This window comes from Eupeodes corollae, chromosome 1 (genome assembly GCF_945859685.1).
Source record: "Eupeodes corollae chromosome 1, idEupCoro1.1, whole genome shotgun sequence".
Taxonomy (NCBI): Eukaryota; Metazoa; Arthropoda; class Insecta; order Diptera; family Syrphidae; genus Eupeodes; species Eupeodes corollae.
Genome location: NC_079147.1, coordinates 74,332,354 through 74,354,138, shown reverse-complemented (window position 1 = coordinate 74,354,138; position 21,785 = coordinate 74,332,354). Strand labels below are relative to the sequence as shown.

General features: G+C 38.2%; 2 protein-coding genes across 2 annotated transcripts; one reads left to right on the top strand and one right to left on the bottom strand.

Moving 5' to 3' along the window:
• Positions 1-4,736: 4,736 nt before the first annotated feature.
• LOC129941956 (uncharacterized) lies at positions 4,737-20,392 on the top strand. Its single transcript, XM_056050737.1, has 8 exons — positions 4,737-5,268; positions 5,383-5,603; positions 12,520-13,316; positions 13,388-13,424; positions 17,871-19,328; positions 19,394-19,535; positions 19,598-19,756; positions 19,824-20,392. Exons 1-8 carry the CDS (start codon positions 5,170-5,172, stop codon positions 20,037-20,039), a joined length of 3,129 nt encoding a protein of 1,042 aa, XP_055906712.1. The 5' UTR covers positions 4,737-5,169; the 3' UTR covers positions 20,040-20,392.
• LOC129941957 (uncharacterized) lies at positions 13,324-14,445 on the bottom strand. The gene has a single exon (XM_056050738.1). The coding sequence runs from the start codon at positions 14,353-14,355 to the stop codon at positions 13,402-13,404; it is 954 nt and encodes a 317-aa protein (XP_055906713.1). The 5' UTR covers positions 14,356-14,445; the 3' UTR covers positions 13,324-13,401.
• Positions 20,393-21,785: the final 1,393 nt, after the last annotated feature.

Below are 21,785 nucleotides of genomic sequence, written 5' to 3'. Positions count from 1 at the left end.
AAAAATGGGTTTTGTAATGGTTCATTAAATATAGAACAATTAGTACATTTAGTTCAATGGTCAAAACAAGAGCAGCTTTTAAAAAACACAGTGTTTTTCTTAGACTTATGTACTAAAATATGCCTGATATTTTTAACCAAACAGCTTGTTTTTAATCAATTCAGTACATCTTCGAGTCATGGAGTCAATCAAATTGCTTATTATGTTCTTTAGGATACTTTCCCAAGCTACTTAATTACCATCAACATCTCGTCACCGAATTATTTTCGCTCTCATGTTCAGATCGAGTTGGATTTGTATTTCTCTTAAGAATATAAAAGGGTATTTTGTAATTGGTTTCATTATTGCAGAATCCTCTCGTTTTGTTGTTTTTCTTTGTCTGCCACCTCGATGAACCGTTTGGAATGACTTTTTTGGACTTTTATTAATCGGCAAATCACAGATTTTGGAATGGAATATTTTTCAGATATTTTAATTTGACTCATTCCAGTTTTATAATTTTTTCTTTTATTTCGTTAGAGTATTTGTTTTCAGCCATTTTACAAAAGTTATTTAAGAACACGGATTAGCTTGCCCGCGAACAAAATAACACCTAATAAAAAGATTCAACTCTAATCGTTTGCCAACGCCTTTAATATACGCAATGGATTTTGTAGTTAACGGACTAACTTTTCTCTATTAAAAAAAAAGAGATAGCGATAAAAAGTTGTTTTTGTTTTGGTGAATTAAAAAAAACTTAACTGTCCTAATTAACGTTATATTTAATGAACCGTTATGAACACTTTTTTCTCTTGTGGTCTATTTAGAAGAACATACATAATGCGTTCAATTTTGGGAAAAAATAAACAAGATTTGTTTAAGTTATAAAATTTTTAATGGCTATTGGTGGTAGTTATAGTTGCTAATGTTTTGGTCAACACTGTCTGTCAGCTTCTATAATTTCACTTGAAGTGATTTCGAAAAATATTCAATGTAATGAAATCGATCAAATAGTAGAACCGTTTTTCAATTCAGATTTAGTTTTCGTTTCAATCGATTTTTTGAACTTAAACTTTTTTGTTGCTTCAAATTCAACCGAAATTTTAACCATAACTTTGTTTTTGACTTATAATAAATTTAAGCAACATTTGTTGAAGTGAACAGCTAATCATAGAAATATGTTCAACGACTGACATCAGTCATGACTTAAAACTATCTATAAATAGTACTTGTGGTCATCCATCAGTGATCTGTTGAAAAGATTGCACAATATTGGTAAATAATCTCATGAGTCATTCAAGAGAATAGAGGTCAATAAAAGGAAACAAGAAAGAATTGAATATGACTCAATAAGTATTTGATAAAAAACCACAAAAAGATATCGTTTAGCATTAACATTTTTCAAATACAATAATGACTAAACTGGTTGAGCACAAATGAAACCATAGTTTTTTGAAGGAGTTCAATTTTTCCATCACATTAGGTTTTTGAAATATGACGGGTATTTAAGAGCTTAGCTAAAACTCGAAATATCTCTTAACAAATGTATTGTATAATTAATTTGCAAAATACAAATCTTACACAATTAAATATAATTTAAATAATTTCAGTATCTTACTTAGTTTATGGAATATGGGTTTAACGGTTAATGAGGGCAAAACAAAGCACATGCTATCATCAAGAAAGGACCTACAACACCGACGTCTTGGTCAAAACGTCACCATGGGCAGACGTAATTTAGAAGTAGTTAAGGACTTCGTTTACCTAGGCTCCGCTATGAACGCAGAAAACAACACCAGCGCTGAGATCAAATGAAGAATTACTCTTGCTAACTGCTGTTTCTTTGGGCTAAGAAAACTATTGAGTCAAAAAACCCATCTCTCTAGCGACCAAAGCTTCGCTTTATAAGACACTCATCATCCCCTTCCTGCTATACGGTGCAGAAGCATGGGCTATCACAAAAGCGGATGAAGCACCTAGGGTCGTTTTAAGAGAAAATTTCTTCGTGTGATCTAAAGCACAATTCACATGAGCACGACCAACGACCAACGAATGAACGAATATTCGTCGATTTTGACATTTCTTTCACATGAGAGTTTTTAATTCGTCGCGAATAAAGTTTGACAAGGAGCCACAGCCAAACACCATTCACCACTGAAACAAAAACAAGAATGATTTTTTTAGGTTAAGTAAGCGCGATTATTTTATTCGTTGCAAGTGTGGATAATGTGGAACGCGAATAAAGTTTGACAGTTTGTATCAACTATAATTTTTTTCGCGACAAATAAGTTTGTTTTCTCAAATTTATTAATATACGATATTGAAAAGTAAAAGTATGTATCATAAATCAAATAGACACTAAATTGCTATCGTTTTGTTAAGAATTTGTGTGGAAATATGTCTTCAAACGTATATAAACTCACATTTTGTAATTCATTCGTCGTTCGTTGGTCGCGCTCATGTGAATACTACTTAATAGGCTTTTCACACCCAAATTATCGGTTTTCGCCGAAAACCTATATCGAAAACTCAAGTTTTCCCATACATTTTTGGTTAACCACAAGTTTTATATAAAACCTATCGAAAACTAAGCAATTCAAAGTTGAACTAAAGAAACAAACCTTTCGAAACATTCAGCGCTCAAATTAATGTAATCAAAACAGCTGTTGGCTGCTGTCAAAACAAAAATTTCGTTTTGAAATAAATTTGGTCGTGGTAAGAAACACGCTTTTTGCAATTTCCTTACAAAATAAGAATTATTTCTATTACTGACCGAATATGGAAGAGAAAAAAAAAGAAACTTTGGGGGAGCTGCGTGGGAACGGAAAAAATTGCGGGAAAATTTGCCAACGTGAGAATAAAAGCCCCGGTGACTATTGCAGTAGTACCGTAGCGTGATGGTTAGTGCGTTGGACTGTCATGCGAGAGGTCTTGGGTTAAATCCACGCCTGTGTCACTTAGCTTTTTTCACGGGTACTGCCTCTTGCGAGGAATTGACAAATCTTCCAGAATTTTGGATTGAATTTGTTATGAAAGGAGAAGAAAATATTTTAAATTAAATGAATTTTTATTGTAACAGTTTTGTTTGTTGTTGATTCTATGATATATTTTCTACACAATTAGCTTCTCCATAGTAAATTGTTCGGACCGGTTAAAGTGAACTAAGAGGATAGCTGTAGGCAATCGAGCTTGAAGTTCTCGTTGGTTCATATCGTGAGCCCATTTCACCCGTCCCCAAAACTTCAGTTGAAACTCTTTTTCTAGACGAGCTATTGTTACGTTAAAATTAATTTGAATTGGTTAGAATTCATTTTATTTTCACAAATAATTTGAGAAGAACAAAACTTCTTACTCCCAAATTTTTTCATCAATACAAAATTTGACAGCGGGTGTTAAACAAATTTAAATGTCAAATGAAAACGTGTAAATGTTCGGTGTGAACGATTTTAAGGTTTTCGAAAAAATTTTGCCGAAAACCTGGTTTTGGGTTTGGTGTGAAAAGGCTATAAGGCCCCTATGCATAGATAGGCTGTACAGCGACGCGACGTAGACTTAGCCAGAAGGGTAAACGCTGGGTCGCGTAGAGCGCATGGAAACCAATGCTCCAGTCCGGAAATTCTTCGAATCGACACCCACAGCAGCTCAGTAGAGTATGTGAAAAGTGACCTCAACCAACTTGAAACGAAACTGGAGCTAGTTACCGAGCTAGATGGAGAAGTTTGTGTGGTGAGGCCCTAGTTCACCATAACTGTCGAACCACCTTGAATGAATCTATGTTGCTATCAAACGTACGCCTTGCTAGGTGATCCAGTAGTTTCTTTCATGAAATGCCAAGCTAAGCTGAAAACAAATCACTTAACAGCTGACAAAATGAGTACCATTTAAAAAACTGCTATTTCTTAAAGTTATATATTACTTTTACAAAAGTATCCACCTCACATATGTGGGACAGAAAATAATTGAGAAATCCAATCATATAATTTCTATTCTCAAAGTTTTTATCAGCAAACCGAAACTTGTATTTGAAACGTTGTGTATAATTTTACTAAAAACACCGAAATCTCTTAAATCTAAAATTGCCAACTTATTTAAATCCTTGAAGTAAATTATCATTTAAGGTCAGATACCTTAAAAAAATAACAACAATTGCGCAAAATATTGTACAACCTATTGTTAGGGTTTAATAATTTACTAGTTACAAATTTGCCAATGTTAAGTAATTTACTAAGGGAGTCCAACATTTAAAACCTCTTCATTTTATTTTGCTAACTATCAAATTGCTAATTGGATTTTTTTTTTAAAACATCACCCAAACATGTCTTAAAAATTACAGTTCGTGAAAATAATCAAAAAGCAAATACGCTTAAACGGATCTATTAATTGGAATTCCCATCCACTGCTCTTTTAAAAATAATTGTAAAGATTTCATTAGAGAATTAGTAAATTGCTAAAAGTTAAAGAAGCCATTACGTGATCTTAACTTTAGCAAATTTAGCTAAATCGCCTTTTAATCTAAGTACGTTGCTAAAAATTGCTTTAACATATTACTAAATCGTTTGAAATTTTGCTCCATTATACCTTGCTTTCAAATCAATAACAACTTACATAGTGTAGTCGTTGCTTAAGTAAACCGATGGCAATGCTACTGGCCATTCCATGCAACTGGAACCAAAACCATCTGGAAAATACAAATTTTCAACAACTGTCATGTCAAACAAAACAACTGACAGTTGCAAGAAAATGCAAACATGGCGGTGTGCAATTAAATTGTTATATTTTTCTGAGTGCAGAGTAATTTTCGTTTGTTTGTTTCCGTTTGCTGCAAACAGTGTGCAATAATAAAGTTAAATAAATCAATCAATAAATAAATTAGTATACTTAAGATTTTTGATTTAACTGTATCCATAAAAACAAAATAAGCAAATTCCGTTTAAAAAAATAAACCAAACACGAAACATTCTTCCGCTTAGTTCTTTTTTAATTTTGCCTTAGTCCAATATGACCTGTCACAGAATAAGAAGAAGTTGAAAAATTACTTAAACCCATTGCCATTCCAATTCGAATCCGACCGAAAAAATGTGTGTTTCTGCTTTGTTAGCGCGTTAATTGCAAAACTATTTCTATGCAATTCACGTCCAACATCCAAATGATAAAGAAAAGAAAAACTCCATATCCGCGCATAGTTAAAAAATGAGCTCGTCCCGCGGTGCATTGTTTCGAGAAATTCATAAAAATAGTTGGCTCAAACGTCTAACAACTGATGGTAAAAAAATTACAATTGGTCCCAAGGTAACAACACAAAACCATTCACCTTCCTCTTCTTTATGATGAGTAACGAGGAGCGAGAAATTTTCAATTCACACTTAATTTGCTATTAATTATTTTGTTTTTTGTGTTTGTTAGAAATCTGACAGGAGCTGGGTGGTGTTTTGTGTCCACGACGATACAGAGGCTCTGTTAGAAGGCTATGCAGAACCAAGGCTGGCACCATCGCATAATCCTGAGTGGGTGGTCTCAATGCAAGATACACAGCATATATCGCACGCGCTCATACCGAACTCGCACGAATTCGAATTTGTTGTCACTCTGAGTAATGAAGTTGTGCGTTTCCACGCAATGTCATGGTAAGTTAGCAATGAGTAAGAGTAACTACTCGTACATACCGATACGTTAGTAATTTGTAATTGCTTAAGCAACACTTTACGCTCGCTTTGGGCTAAATGATGGATTGCTTTGTTTGGTCAGTGCTATAAGTATATTATAGTCTTGTTTGTCTTTTTTTGGGTAGAGTTAATTTAAAAAAAAAATAAGAAAAAGGCCGTTAACAGCTGCGTACGGATAGGCTGAGCTTATTTTGGTATTCCATTGTTGTCCAATGATGAAATATTCAAGTCAAGGTTGGTTGAATTGGTGGATTTTTATTATTATCAGCTAAAATTCTTTTGTATAGATATTTGGTATTGGTAACTTCCAAATCAATCGACAATTACAACTATTTTAATTTTTCAGTTCCAGGAAGTGGTGAGGGGTTTTTTTGTAATTTTTTGATGAGATAAGCATAATTGAATCTGTCGTTGTTTAACAGTCAATTTTTAAGGGAATCGAAAGATTGTGGTAATTTAAATATTGTTTCCTAATAAACGTACAATTAATCAAATTAAGTTCTAAAGAAAAAATTATAGGTAACTTTTATAGCACGCGATATGATTTTTAAAATAATTTCTGACATTATAAAGGGTGTTTTTTAGACGTGTCGTGTTCAAGAAGATATAAAATACATATAGTTTAATGTTACGTCCAAGAATTCAGCTTTATAACAGAGTTAGAGGTTTGTTATTGTGTTAAAAAAAATGTTCGCACAAATGGCCACCGCTGCTGGATCAAATTAATTTTAGCCGAAAGACTTAATATCAGCACTAACTCCCCGATATCCATATCCCAGGTGTTAGGAGCGTTGATGTCAATCCGCTCTACATGACCTAGCATTCTAAGCCGTTGGACTTTAATTCTGTTAACTAGGTCAGTGTCGCTGTACAGCCCGTACAGTTCGTCGTTATATCTTCTCCTCCATTCTCCATCTATGCATACGGGACCAAAAATCACCCGAAGAATTTTTCTCTCGAAGCATCCTAAGACGCTCTCATCTTTCTTTGGCAGGGTACAGGCCTCAGCGCCATAAATGAGAACCGGGATGGTGAGTGTCTTATATGCTCGAGAGAGGACTTTACTTCTCAATTGCCTTCTAAGTCCAAAGAAGCAGCGATTTGCAAGAGTTATTCTTCGTTTGATTTGAGCGCTGGTGTCGTTGTCTGCATTAATAGCGGTGCCTAGGTAGACAAAGTCCTTAACTACCTCAAAGTTATAGCTGTCCATGGTGACGTTTTGTCCAAGACGTCGTCGTTCAGTGTCCTTTTTTGATGACAGCATATACTTGGTCTTGCCCTCATTGACCACTAAACCCATCTTCTTCGCTTCCGCTTCTGCTCAAAATCGCTCCACTGACATCACGCTTTGATCTTCTAATTATGTCAATATCATCTGCGTATCGGAGTTATTCGATGGATCTTTGGAAGAATGTGCCTCTAGTGTTGACGCTTGAGTTTTGCACAATTCTTTCCAAAATGATGTTGAAGAAGTCGAATGACAGTGCATCGCCTTGTCTAAATCGTTTTTTGAAATCAAATGCATCGGTGAGATCTTTTCCGACCTTGATAGAGCAGCGTGCATTCTATATCGTCATTCTGCACAAATTGCTCTGTAGAGCTCTTCCCTATGGATGCTGTCATACGCGGCTTTAAAATCTATAAAGGGATGATGGGTATCGATTTGAACCTCCTGGGGTTTTTCCAAGATCTGCCGTAGTGTGAATATTTGGTCGATAGTGGAATTTCCTGGTCTGAAGCCACACTGATAAGGACCAATCAGGTTGTTGACGAACGGCTTCAGACGTTCACATAATACGGAAGAGACGAACTTATATGCAATGTTAAGGAGACTGATGTCTCTGTAGTTATCGGGCATGCTTTCTTCCGACCATATTTTGCATTTCAATGCCGTCAGTTCCAGCAGCTTTGTTTGATTTAAGTTTAGATATAGCTATCTTCACTTCGTCAAGGTCGAGTAGGCGGAATTGTTGATCTGCGTTGCCTAGGTTGAGTAGTTCTATCTCCCTTACAGCGAAATTCGGTTCGTCATCTCCGTTATATAAATTGGAGAAGTGGTCGCGAGCATCTCTGGTCCTCCTATGCAGCGGGGCTTTTTGTATGCCTGTTGTTTCGCTGCGTGCGCTTGCCGGCATTCGTCGTAAAACGAGGGTGTTGGCCGTGTGAAACTTCAGACGCGGCATCTCTGATTGTTGTAATTCAATATTGTCACTGGTTTTCAATGCTTAATGCAGGCAGCATAGGACTCCTTAAGAGGTTATTAGAGACTCGATCGGAAAAGGACATGACAGTCTCTTGCGATTGTAGCCGTTTAACGTCGAATCTTCTCACAGCACTTCCTTGTTTTGGCTTGGATCAGAATATCCGTAGCCGTACCTTGACTACAACGAGGTAGTGGTCCGAGTCAATGTTGGCCACTCCGCAAGTGCGGATATCCTGCATACTGGAGAAGTGTCGTGCGTCGATCGCAATGTGGTCAATCTAGTTGACAGTAAATTGCTCAGGAGATTTTCATGTCCCCTTGTAGATATTAAGATGTGTAAACTGCGCCCTAGCTACGGAAACGTCTCGCCCCTCAGGGAAATCGATCAGCTTTAATCCGTTGTCGGAAGTGGTGTTGTGCAAGCTGTATCTCCCGATTATGCCACCAAAGATGTCTTCTCTTCCTAGCTTGGCATTAATATTTCATAAGGAAATTTTAATGTCATAGCCAGGGCACTGCTCATAAGTCTTGTCCAAGAATATGTCTTTGGTGTCTTCATCTTTCTCCTCTGTTGGGGCGTGCGCGCATATTAGGCTTATGTTGGCGAATTTAGCCTTGATGCGGATTGTCATGATGCGCTCGCTCACATTGTTGAAACTCAAGACTTTTTGTCTTAGTCTAGTTCCAACAACAAATCCACACCCAAATAGACGCTGACTTTGTTCTCGGTTGCAGTCGGCGTAGTGTACATCGTGGACTTTTAGTTTGCGTTTGCGCGGTCCATCCCATCGCACTTCTTGGATGGTGGTAATATCTGCCTTGCAGCAGTTTAGGGCTTCGCTGATTGTTCGGCTGCACGTGGTCTGTTAAGGAACCTACAATTCCACATACAGATCCGAAGTTCGTTTTCCTTATTTCGTTTGCGTGGGTTGTCAACAGTGAATCCGTCCGTATTCGAGGCTTGTTGGTGCTTCGCAACTAAGGTATTTTTTACGTAGCCAGGAAATCACCCCGACGGCACAACCCCCAACCTGGACGGCCAGATCCTTAGTATAACTCCAAGGACGAGGAGCCGGATAAAACCGCTCCTTATAGACCTGGGCTCTGAATAAGTCGTATAGGCCCTATAAGGTTTTCACTAAGTAGTTCAACCTTACTCGAACTGAAGACGCTACAGAGAGTTCGTTCGCTCGAGAATTCGTCCGCCTTCGCGGCGGGTTCAAATAAATTCTAGTCGAGATACTTAGTTTTCGACCACTTCTTGTAGAAATTACGCCGTATATCAGCAATAATACGCGAAATATTCTCATCCCAGGTGTCAATCGTCTTACCAATAGAAACATTTGTTTAGCGGTGTTAAATCGCGACACCACATGCCCACGACGACGACGCGAGATAATGCACTCACAACAAGTTTTCTTTAATAAATTGATTGTTTTGATGTGTCGAGCGAACCGAACCTTACTTTGGTAATAAATTTACACAAGTTGCAAGCGTTGTTAGGAGTAGGTTGGCGATTGATCTAATTATCGCCACACTTAGAGCAATGTAGATCCCTTGTTACCCTGAAAGTCTTATAACTTTTCTGAAAAGTGAGAATATAATTTGTTTGCAGCGTATGTCACTGCCAATAACTCGGCTTGAAAGACACTGTTTTGATCGGGAAGTGAGAAATGGTTAGCAAGATTGAGTGTTTCATAAAAGACACATGTTCTTTTCGAGCCATCAGTATATATTGATATTGTCGACTCACCTCATGTGTGAAACATTATTCACCCAGGGAAGATAGTACTAAAAGGTTTATTCAAGTTCAGATAGTGTGTCATGTAGTCTGTGCATATCCTATGTGGTTTTTCAGCAACTCGTCAAGGCTGTTCAGGAGTAAGTCGATTGATTATGAAATGGCAAAAGAAACATAAATCAAGTGACAGCCGCCTGTAAGTCGTCGGTTTCGATTTGGATGTAAATCAGCAAACTACAGATTCAAAGAATTTGATATGACAACTCACATTTTCAATGCTTTAAATGTTGAAAGTTTTGTTAAAAATGTGCCAAGCTCAATTGAAGAAGCAAAGAAGAGCAGCGACAAGAACAAATGAAAAAGTGCCATTGAGGAGGAGTTAACATCTTTGAAAGAAGCTCGTACCTGAACGTTAACAAATCTTCCTATTTCAAAAAAAGCCATTGGCAACAAATGGGTATTTAAAATAAAAAGTTATTAATTTGAAAATATCAGCATGTACAGAGCTCGTTTGGTTGCCAAAGGTTATGCGTTTTATAGCCAAATCAACTGTGACAAACATTTGGAGAAAGTAAGATTATTGAACTTAATATTTCAAAGGCATTTCATAAAGTGTAGCATCTTGCTCCCTTGTCGAAAATTTGTGCTTTTGGTATCGACGAATCCTTTCTTGGGTTAATATAAACTAACGTGCTGTAACCCGGTAAGTGCTTCATATCGGTCGAAAGTTATTTTCAAAAAAACACGAAGCATAACTGCGCAGCACTATCTTTAAAAATGTTCAAAACTTCCCAATGTTGTTCAAGAATAAATGATGCGTCTAGTCCCCAGATCTAGCTAAAAAAACCTACAACATCTTCGAGATATTGCCTTCGTGCGTAGCTTCCAGATTTGTCAAATTGAGTTATGAAGATCATAATGGTCTATCTACCTGGGGGGTGCTTATAACGTAGTAAAAACCCTATTTCATGCAAATCATCTTCTCTCCATGGTATAACAAAAAAAATCAAGATAGCCTGAATACGGATCCTAGATGTTTTAACCAATTTATTAATATTAAATGTAAATCTTAGGGCCTCCCTCCAACATTAAAACTAATCGATATGAACTCCTCCGACCTTTAAATTATTACTTACACTTTCCTCATTCTGCCAATCGTAAAGTAATCATCTTCAAGAACCTGACCATATTTTTTGATCACTTTATCGAAATAAGTGCTGATATTGTCGACAAAAAATTAAGTACACTTTAGATGATTTCTCTCCAAAGCTTTGAAAAGATCATTTTATTTTTTCTGTTCATAAAAAAGGAGTAAAAAATTATGTTACGTATATAAGCTACAGGCGTATGACCAGAGCCTCACTTTTCGAGTCTACGACTCTCTCTATTTTTTATTGTAGACCTATTTTCTCCACAACAACATGCCTTCTTAAAAAGGCTTATCTTCTACAATCAATCTTACTGACATTCTTAACGAATTAAAGAAATGAAATAAAGTGGACGTTATCACCACTGACTTCAGTAAGGTGTAGAAGTCACAAAATTATTAATCTTAAATTTAAAGTCCATGACTTTCCACCTTTTTTTTATTTAATGGCTCAGATCATATCTAGAGATCCTCCAATATACAGTTATTTTGAGGTTCTCAATCTCCGATCCTAGCAAACCCGCGAGCTTTTCAACGGAGCCACATTGCCCCTTTGATATTTGTCTTATATATCAAGGACGTTATTAATGTCACTCATATTTCAACTGTCTCTATTTAAACTGCTGACATGAAAGTAATAAAGGTTATTTCATCTGATTCTATCTTACTTTCAGATTTGACAGACAATTTTTTTAGAACTCAATGTTTCTAAATGCAAATTCATAACATTCACCCGTAAGCGATCACACCTCCCTAACATACAGTCTGAACGATGTTGCCATTAATTCTGTCTGATCTTTTTGCGAGCTAAGAGTTATTTGCTACACTCAGTTAACTTTTCCATATCATTAAACAAGGTTTCATTAAACGTTGGTCTAAAGAATTCTCGAACCTTTATGTCACTTAATCCCTATTAACCACCCTTGTTCGATATCTCCTTAAATACGCTAGCCTGTTCTCCTCATCCGAACTCTCACTCTCAAAGAATTGAATCTTAATTACTTACTTAAGGTGGCGCTACAGTACTGTGTGAACTAGGGCCCCACACAACAAACTTCTCCATCTAGCTCGGTCCCTAGCTAGATGTCTCCAGTTTCGCGCTCCACGTTGGGTGAGGTCACTTTCCACTTGTGCGCGCCACCTGATTCGCGGTCTTCCTTTACTGCGCTGTCCTGTGGGTGTGGATTCGAAGACTTTCCGGGCCGGAGCATTGGAAATGAATCTATGCAACGCAAATCTCTTCGATTTGCACCCCGCGATTTTCCTTTTTGGGATAATCTATTCTTAACACCTTGTGAAGATTGTTTAAAAGTTATTAATCTCCAAACCCTCTAAAAACGCCGAGACCATAGACGTTTTCTAGAAAAAATTCCCATTTATACTAATCCACGGAACGTCAAACCTGCCTCTTTCTTTCGCCTTTCTCACCACCTTACAAATTACGGCTTTTTTGAACCTATCTCAAGAATGCTGCGAATATTAATAACACGCCTACGGCCTTTTACTTCCATATCAGTCCTCTCTAAGAAACAGTCTATACAACCCGCTCTATTTGAGGGTTTAATATTTACATCGAAGTTCTATCTCAAATTGGGATTCCAATTCGAGTTCTAAGGCTTGGGAACTTGTTGAAGAAACAAGTTAGAACGGAATAAAGCTAATTTTACAACAAATAACTTTTAGAGACTAGAACTTTGTCAAGAAATAGGCATATACACCTTAATAAAACCATATAAGTAGTTTAACCAACACTTCAGTTAAAAATACAATTAATTTTAATTTTTAGGGAAGTTATGCAGGAATGGGTTGAGACTTTACGTTCAAAACTACGAGAGATGAAAATAATTTCACCACGAGAAAATCTCTATACCAAACTGCCAGAGGTCCGAGCACCATTATTGCCCACCAGAGATCCAACATCACCACTACCTGCTACACCACCAGTTCCAGCAGCCATTGTGCCAGGTGTTGAACGTGTTGTGCCATCAATATCATCATCTTCATCAGCTACATCTTCTACGACGACGACAACGACGGCGCAAACACCTGCTGGAGTAGTGGCCACAACCTCAATTTCGAATGTAGCCCCATCAACTTCAACTTCATCAACAACATCACATCTGCAAGATACTCCAAGAAACTCAATTTCAATAGCAGCAACATGTTCCACACCGTCAATTGTCAATACTAGCAGCAGCAGCAACGTCTCGGTGGTAGTTCCGTCGTCGACGACGTCAGCATGTCTCACCTCAATGTCAAACACTCTAACTCAGAATTTATTAAATATGCTCTCGGATCCCATAAGCAATTACAGTGAACAACTAAACACCGGAAACTACAGTGGTGCAACTAGTGCCGATGATGACGAAGAAGAAGACTTTTCCGATTTGAGTGAAGAATTTGTGATGTGCCTAGCACGACCTAAACTTATACCACACACTAAAATTGCTCATGCTGCTCTGTCACCGAGAAGCAGCCTAAATGAATCATCAAACCGCAGCAGTTCGACAGAATTGCATAATGCAATTACAGATACGCTCAGCGTTCGTCTCGATATCAGTTCCCCAGCAAACAAAGAAAAAGGTTTGAATGGATAAATATTTATTTTCTGTTAAAACATAAATTCTACAAAATAAAATTCTTCTCATTTACAGATCGGAAATCACTGTCACCAGGACGGCAAGTCGTAAGGTAAGCCTTGGGAAAATTTAAGAATAATATCCTTGTAACGTTTTTCCAAAGTGTCCAACATTTCAATGAACTGAGTTTGGCCTCTTTGTCGGCTTTTGAGGAAATTTTGACTTAACAACCAACAAAATTTTAGTTTGGCAACTTTGGTTTTGAGTTTGTGCTGCAATTTCTGCAAACGTAGCTCTTGATTCTTTAAATGTTTTGCTTTGGATTTGATGACATTGTCAAATTGTTTTTGAGCTATCTGCACTTGAGCAGTTTGTATTTCCTGTAAAACATTATGCAGTTTTTTGTCCAATTGCATCAGCTTTTGCTCTAGGTCGAGATTGTTGTTCTCAGCGAAGAGTTTTGTAAATATGAAGAGATTCTCGATTATTTTTTCACTCTTAAAGTTCTCCAAAATTTGAGTGATCTGTTGGATTACATCGTTTTCCATTGAGCATTGATTACAGTTGTCGATTATTTTATTTAGTTCTTGGATTTTTGCTTCTTTCTGAGAAATTTCAACACGTATATCCATTAGTTCTTGTCTGAGTCTTACAATTTCGTTCTCCTGTGAAGCATATCTTTCAACTGGAATATAAGGTGAAAGTTCTCTTGACGAAGACGACGACGATATAACTGAATTTCCCGATTGACTCTTATCCAAAGCAGCCAGAACCTGATTAAGATCCCGATTGCAATTTGATAAATCGGTGAATGGCATTGAAAGGCGTCCATCGTTTTTCAATTGTTGACACATCAAAACACAGAGACAATTTCTGGAGACTTTCTCATCTTCGGAAGTCTTATTGAGAATCTGCAACCATTTGCGACAAAGATTTATATCTTGGATGCGATCGAGTTTAAGGGTAAATTCTTTAAGTTGCTGCAATTGATGTTTGTATAAATTGTCCAATACTTCTGGATCAAATTCAAAAGTGCTCTCCATTTTGTAACAAATTGCTTAGAAAATATAGTTGAATATTTTTTTCATAGAAAATTTATACATATATGTAAATGAGTAATGGATAAAATATGTTTCGTACACAGTGTTTTAAGTGTTGCTTGATCTTCCTAACTCAGTATATTCATATGTAACAGTTTTGATGTAGACTTTAATCTGCAGACCAATAAGGTCCAAGAAATAAATCAATAAAAGCCAAGTACCATGAAGATCAAAAAAGATTCGAAGCTAATTTATCCTAACCTAACGAAATTATGAAAGAAACTACTTTAAAGAAAAAGTTGCAATTCGCCAGGATGTAGGTAGAACGTAACTTTTGCTACATGATCACTTAGCTCTGGCAAACACAAAATTGTAGTATCCGTGGTGTGACAAGATATTCAGAAAAAAGAACGATAATGACCTTCCGTGTCTGAAACTCTAAAGAACTGAATAGAACAGGGACGTACTCAGAATAGCGCAAATAGATCCAGAAGAAGCCATCTTTGACGATGACTTTTACATAACTGAAGATCCGAAGGAAAAAGTCGAGGCGGTGGGAGCTGCTTTACAGCAAGTGTACAAGGTGAATGTTAGCATTCGCCCCAACCACGACCTGGAAAACAGAGCGCTACTTAATCACTTTTACCTTCGAAATGTTATGACACAATGGTGATCTGAGAACCGCGGTTTCATCCGGTTCAATGACGATTCCTTGGCAAATGCCATAATCGCCGAGCAAACGGGACTAAGTCCTTTGTTAGTGGCGAAGATTTAGGTTCAGCTCATCTTCAATTCAATAAAAAACAAAAAGTCAGCAGGTATCAATGGTATATCCAACGTTGTACTTAGACATATACCGATGGAGGCAATTGACATTTACACCACACTCTTCAATAATGCACTGAATAATGCATATTATCCAGTGCTTTGGAAGGCCGCTGTGGTTCATCCTCTCCCGAAAAAGGGAAAGGACAACTCCAACCCTTCAAATCTTCGGTCGATAAGTCTTCTTTCGAGCATCAGCAAAGTTTTCGAAAAGATCGTCAATAAGGCTCTGACTAAGTGGGCTGCGGACAACAAACTAATTCCGGATAAAGAGTTCGGGTTCAAGGCGGGTCATGACACAATTTATGCTACGTCTAAACTCGTTTCTGATATCCAATGGAATAAATCAAAACATCAATGCACATGTGCTGTTCTGGTTGATTTGGAAAGGCCTTTGACACCGTATGGTTAGAGGGTCTTTACCTAAAACTGGTCTTCAACAGGCAGCGATGAATTTGCCGATCCTCTTCAGCATTTACACCAGCGATCTGATAGGAAGTCTTACAAAGGCAATTGCGTACGCCGACGATCTTATTGCGTACAGAACGGCCCGAAAGGTTGAGGTTATTAGACGACTGGAAACTGGAAATAAGAAGTCGGAGAGAATTCTGTTCCGGACTCCGTTGGCTACGGCCACGAGGGATACGTGCAAGAATTGGCGCAAGATGGTCATCGTTGATCTTCACGGGCAGCCATTAGCGACCAAAACTGCTGTGAAGTACCTCGGTATCTGGTTAGATCAGTATTTATATTTCGACAGACACATATGTAAATGCTTCTCTGAACAGGGCTAGAGGAGCCTTCGCCCTGACGAAACTTCTGTGTTTTTAGCAGTAGGCTTGACTCCAGAGTGAAGGTAATTTGCTACATGGCCCTCATACGGCCGATGATCGTTTATGGTTGTCCTGTGTGGTTTAACGTTGCTCCTTCCCAGATGGAGAAGTTTCGGGGGTTCGAGTGGCAGTGCTTACGACGCTGTACCGGCTTATATCGAACAGCCGAATCTTTTTATGTGCATTACTATTCCAACGAGGTCCTATACTCGTAGAACGGGGCTCGAATCAACAGAATTGACAATTTCGTGATAAAACTCGTTCGAGGTCACATTGCAAGAGCTATGTCTTCGACTAACAATTTAATTATCGGGGTGTCCACGTTTGAGGGGCTTCATTCCACCAGAGGCATTCCTCTTTTTAGATAGATGCGGTCTGATACAGGATAGATTGGCAGTTCCGCTAATATACCACGTCAGACGACGAATCGTGGATATGCGAGTCCTGTACAATTGTAGTTCAGTAGGGCTGTGTCCGAACGGGACCGAACTGATAGGGTGAAGCAGGTGAACCAGTTTTGGTGGCTTCAATTGGCACTTAATAGTGGGTAGTCGAAATGGGGTTTTAAGCCTCGGCCGGCTTACATACTTGTTTTATAGTTTTAGCCTCAGAGAGCATTAATACATTGTCATTTGTTTCTTGTGACCCTAAGCTGTCCTTTTGTTTCCTCGTTACCGAAATTCGCTGACGGATCTCTCACCATCCGATGCTGCTGCGAATTGGGACCTGAGAGCATTTCTCTCTGCAATTTTTCTCCAGGAATCTGCTGGCATCCATCTTCTGTGCCTACTCAGAATTATATCTCCACATCCAGGACCGCAACTGCATATACATTTTTCACAGTGCTCAGGTGTTGGTCAGTGTTTTCTAGAGTTGTACTGGTGATTGCTTCTATTATCTTTGGTGCACTGTAATATCCTGAAGACTCGTAACTGTGAACTAAGGCAGTCTCCATTACCATTTCTGTCTCAAATGCTTTTAAGCTGTTTTGTTCCCCATCACGGTAATAATTCTTTCCCTCAGCTAACCTCTGGAAACCGCGCTAAGTTGGTAATTTGACTACACGAAGAGTTAGACTTCTTAAGACTCAACACTTTTTGGGCACCTATTGATGCGGATCGAAAGTCCATTGGGAGTTAGAGCCTAGTGATTTACAACTCTCAACCATTTCTGTGTGAGTAATGTTGTCAGTGATGGATGGGACCTACTATTTTAAGCCGAATCCGAAAATGAGAAAGCACTTTTCCTGACAAGAATTACTCATGGAGAATTTGTCAATTCCTCGCAAGAGGCAGTACCCGTGAAAAAAACTTTAGGTGGCACAGGCAGGGATTGAACCCAAGACCTCTGGCATGACAGTCCTGCACACGCACCATCAAACCACGGGTACTAATGTTTTCTTAATTTTTTTCTACAGGCGTACCATCAGCACAAGCAAATCAAAGCGGCCCAAAAATATCCTGGAACTGAGGTAAAGCTGTCTAGTAGTAGGGTGCTGTCATTTTACAGTTTACAAAAACTAAACTAATACTGTCATAAAATGATATGGCACCCCCTACCGTAACTCGCCTTTCCGGTTATGATTGCGAGCTAAGAAGAACTTTTTGTCTATCCAGGTTGAACTTATTTTTATCTGGAAAGATCATTTTTCTCCAATCGTTTGGTATGATGCTACAATCAATATTTCACGCCATGCGACAGCTTGCAAAATTGAGTATAGTCGTAGTTTACGCTCATTGTTTAGCGAAGGTTTCTTTGCAGATTTAGTCTGCACTGTTTTCTGTTTATTCCTCAAGGCTTTATTTCCTTCCCTACAAATCATGCAAACAATTTCTTCAATAATACAAATTTTTATTTTAGAGCTCAAACATCGCGATCTCTTTCGATATCGGAAACAACCCCAGAAATCACAACTGTAAACAACAACATAACCGAATTTGATGTCGAAAAGGACCTCGACGATCATCCCCCACCACAACCACAACCACCGCTAGAAAAAGCTTCTTCGGAGTCTTCCTCGACGAACATAACAATAATTCAAGTATCAAATCCGTTGCCATCTTCCAACAAAGGACCTGAAATCTTCAAATTTCCCGACCCACTCAACAATCACGACGAGGAATACAAAAGCAATGTTCAAATTATTCCGTCCAATCTTAGTACAATTCCCGTTCATGCTAAATCAGCAATTGCTAATCAATATTCGTCCCCAGCCAGAGCTAATGCTGTAAAGAAAATAATTCCTGCGCCATCTTCACATTTGGAAAATCATAAGATCACAACTGTAAGAGTGACAGCGGCAAGCAGCACATCAAATACTTATGGCTCAGTTTGTCCAAGCTCATCCTCCTGCTCCTCCTCTTCGGCTCAAACTCCCAAATTGTCAAAGAAAATCATTTTAACCACAAACACTTCTGGAGTAACGAACATTGCTGTGAATAATGATGTCCAACAAAAGACGGCGCACTACGAGAAGGTATTTCTCACATCAACTGTTCCCATATCAACGCCGAAGTCAGGTGAAAATCTTAACGTTGCTTCGGTGTGTTCACCCAAGATGTCACGAGTAAAGAATACGGCTAGTCAATCGAGTGTCCCCCAATCTTCAACGTCATCACCCTTACATTCAGCTGGACTGAAGAAGAAATCATTAACTGCTGAATTAAGTCGAATGAGTATCGCAACGCAGACTACGGGTACTTCTACTGCGACAGCAGGAGCGGTGAGCAGCAGTAATGGTGCACAGCTGCCGTCAACTTCGACAGCGTCGCCAGTGCACGTTGCGCGAAATCCGAAATCCAGTCCGGCAATGCATAGGAAACGACTGCTGCAAGATGGCCGAGAGAATTGTCCACCTTCGGCGCTGGCAAATCGACCCTTCCTTACACGAGGACTTACCGAAGCTGTGATAACTGCACGACCTAGTCGTAAGGACATGAATAGACCTTCTCACCTCAAAGGCAATCAACTTTCGAACAATAATGGCGAAGCACCCTCTGCGATCGAGCGCACTCGCTCTGAGTCTCTGGAGCAACGCAGACGCAGTTCTTCGACTTCGGACGCCCCATCGCCACGCACGCCACGAACAAATAACAATGAGCCACGGGCTTCCACACGCATGCAGCAGCCACCGCAACCATTTCGGTTGGCACACGAGAACGCCCTTAATGCGCAATCTTCAAAACGCATGACCTTGCGGGAACAACAAGTGCTGCAATTACGTCGTGAAATCATGCATCCGGGTGGTGTGAGATTACAACTGAGGCGGAAAGATTGTATCGCTTCCATTGCATGGGTCGATGCATTCGGAGCTGTTTGGTAAGTTTTCTTGATGACATTCATTTTGTGGGAGCGCATATTGAGAGTTGGTAATACTTTTTCAGGGTCGCTGGTTGGAAACAAAAAGAGCATCCGGTGCTATACAACGCTCTTCATATAGGCGACCAACTTATCTCTATCGCCGGCATTACAATAAGCTCAGCAAGTGAAGCAAATAAAGTGATTCGTAATACAAATACTCTTTTTGTGAGTAAAACTATTTCAAATATTTGAAATAATTTTGAAATTAAATATCTTTTTTTTTGAAGCTTGAAGTCTTAATTCGGCGAGTGCCATTTGGACGTGGATATGCAATACGCAGGGAACGTGACGGCCAGTGTCTGGGCTTAATTCGCGATGGCAATACCTCGACAATTGTAGATGTTGTGCCAAATAGTTTGGCTGCCCGCCATGGCCTTCCTCCCAAGGTACTTAAATTACTCTCCATTACATTTTTGATACCTAAAGCAATTTGTGTTTCTTGTTTTCTTGCAGACTCAATCATGTGATGGCACAACTCTGACATTTTGGGTGCTAACAGAAATCAACGGCAGACCACTGAATTTGTTCTTTAAAGAGAACGAAATTCGTGACCGACTTAATTGTATTGGGCGTGATATTTCTATTCTTGTTCAACCCTCAGATCTAATCACGAAACTTAAGAAGCAACTTAAATCTTTACGTAGCCATAAGGATTACATAGTGCAGTAAAATCAACAAACACACAAAATAAATCAAAACAAACAAAAATCACATAATGTTCTAACATACAAACAACCATGGCCAAAATAAAAGGAACAAAACTTAATTTTTGGTAACTATATATTTTTTAGGACGTGTGTGAGGCAACTAATCAAAAATTTAACCACAATATTTGAATGGTAAATATTTTGTTTATGTTTCATTTTTTGTTTTTTTTTTTTTTTTTTATAAAATTAGTATTGGTTTTTGAGATTATCGGGCCCATTAAAAAATGGCCATAACAAAAGGAACACTAAGTAAAAACCTTAAAGAACAGATCACGTCAATTTGAATTTAATTTTTGGATGGATTATAGCTTTGATATTAAAATGAAATTTTTCTTGAAGAAGTCTTAGAAGTCTTGTGTTTAGTCTCTTTGATACTCAATAGAACGGTTCTCAATGAGAGTTAGGTTTTGACATGTTTCTTTCTTAGCGTAAGGCCGGTCTAAGGTGCTAAAATAAAAATCTAACTAAAAGTGTGTAATGACAAGATAACAGAAAAAATCTTAAGACTTATAGACGTCCCACTTTCAGACTCTCCCAAAGTAGACAATAAAACCCTCTTTTTAATTTCGACGGTCAATCAAAAGCTTGAAACATCAACATATTAAAAAATATCTTTTATCTTCCACGTGTGATTTTATTTGAAATAACAGCTACACCATCTATAAAAATTGTGAGTTAGCCTCCTGGAGGATACAAAGAACCGTTCCAAAGTTAGGTGGGATTTTTTGAGATATTTACCTAAAAGTAATTTTAAGCAGATACCTTTTGGTTTCCTTGGGTTCTTTCCATTTGTAAAACATTATGTTCATTCTTGCAGAATTTAAAGTCTGCTTTCGCTATTTCCCTTATCGGTTGTATATCCCTTTCTAACAAAACAAATATTCACATCATTCGATCCCTTTGAATTGAATCAAATACATAGTTTGGTTTCTCAAATAGGTTTAATGGCTGAATCACAATCACATTTATCTTCGGCTTTATCTGCGTTACGGTGGGCCTGCTTCGCGGTTGCTTTGAAATTTCTACTATTTCATCCCTCCAAAGAGCAAATATTTTGGTTGTTGACATTTTTTTACAGCTGCTACATTTCAGACAAAGCAAATGAAATAATAGAAATGTCATTCAAAGCAACCTCGAAGCTAGGCCACCGTAACGCAGACGAAGCCGAAGCGTATTTGTGATTCAACCATAAACTAAAGCTTCTGTTTGGAGTCACATGACGTTAATTACGTTCTTTTCCTTACGATTGTCAAACGAAACGTGAGGTCGAAGCTCAATTGTGATAGCATGCGTTGAATTCCTATGGCTGAACTCGTAAACGTCATACCGAAGCCAAGCTGAAGCGTGTTTGTGATTCAGCCATAAACGTCATACCGAAGCCAAGCTGAAGCGTGTTTTTGATTCAGCCAGTAATTCTTGAATCGAATTGAACGATTGCAAATAAAACAACTTTAAATTCAACGAGTACAGACAGCGAATGTATCGAGCAGAAACGAATACACTGGTTGGTGTGTTTCATAATCCTAAATGCAAAGATCAATCAGGGTTGCGAAATTTTTAAATCAAAAATTATTGATTAGACATTCTTAAGCTATAAGTCACTGACTAGCTTATGAATTAAATTCAAACTTAAGTTACTCACTCGTTTGCCTTATCTCCTACACGGCCAACACTTAAAAAGATATAAATCCTCGGTAGCCATATTGGT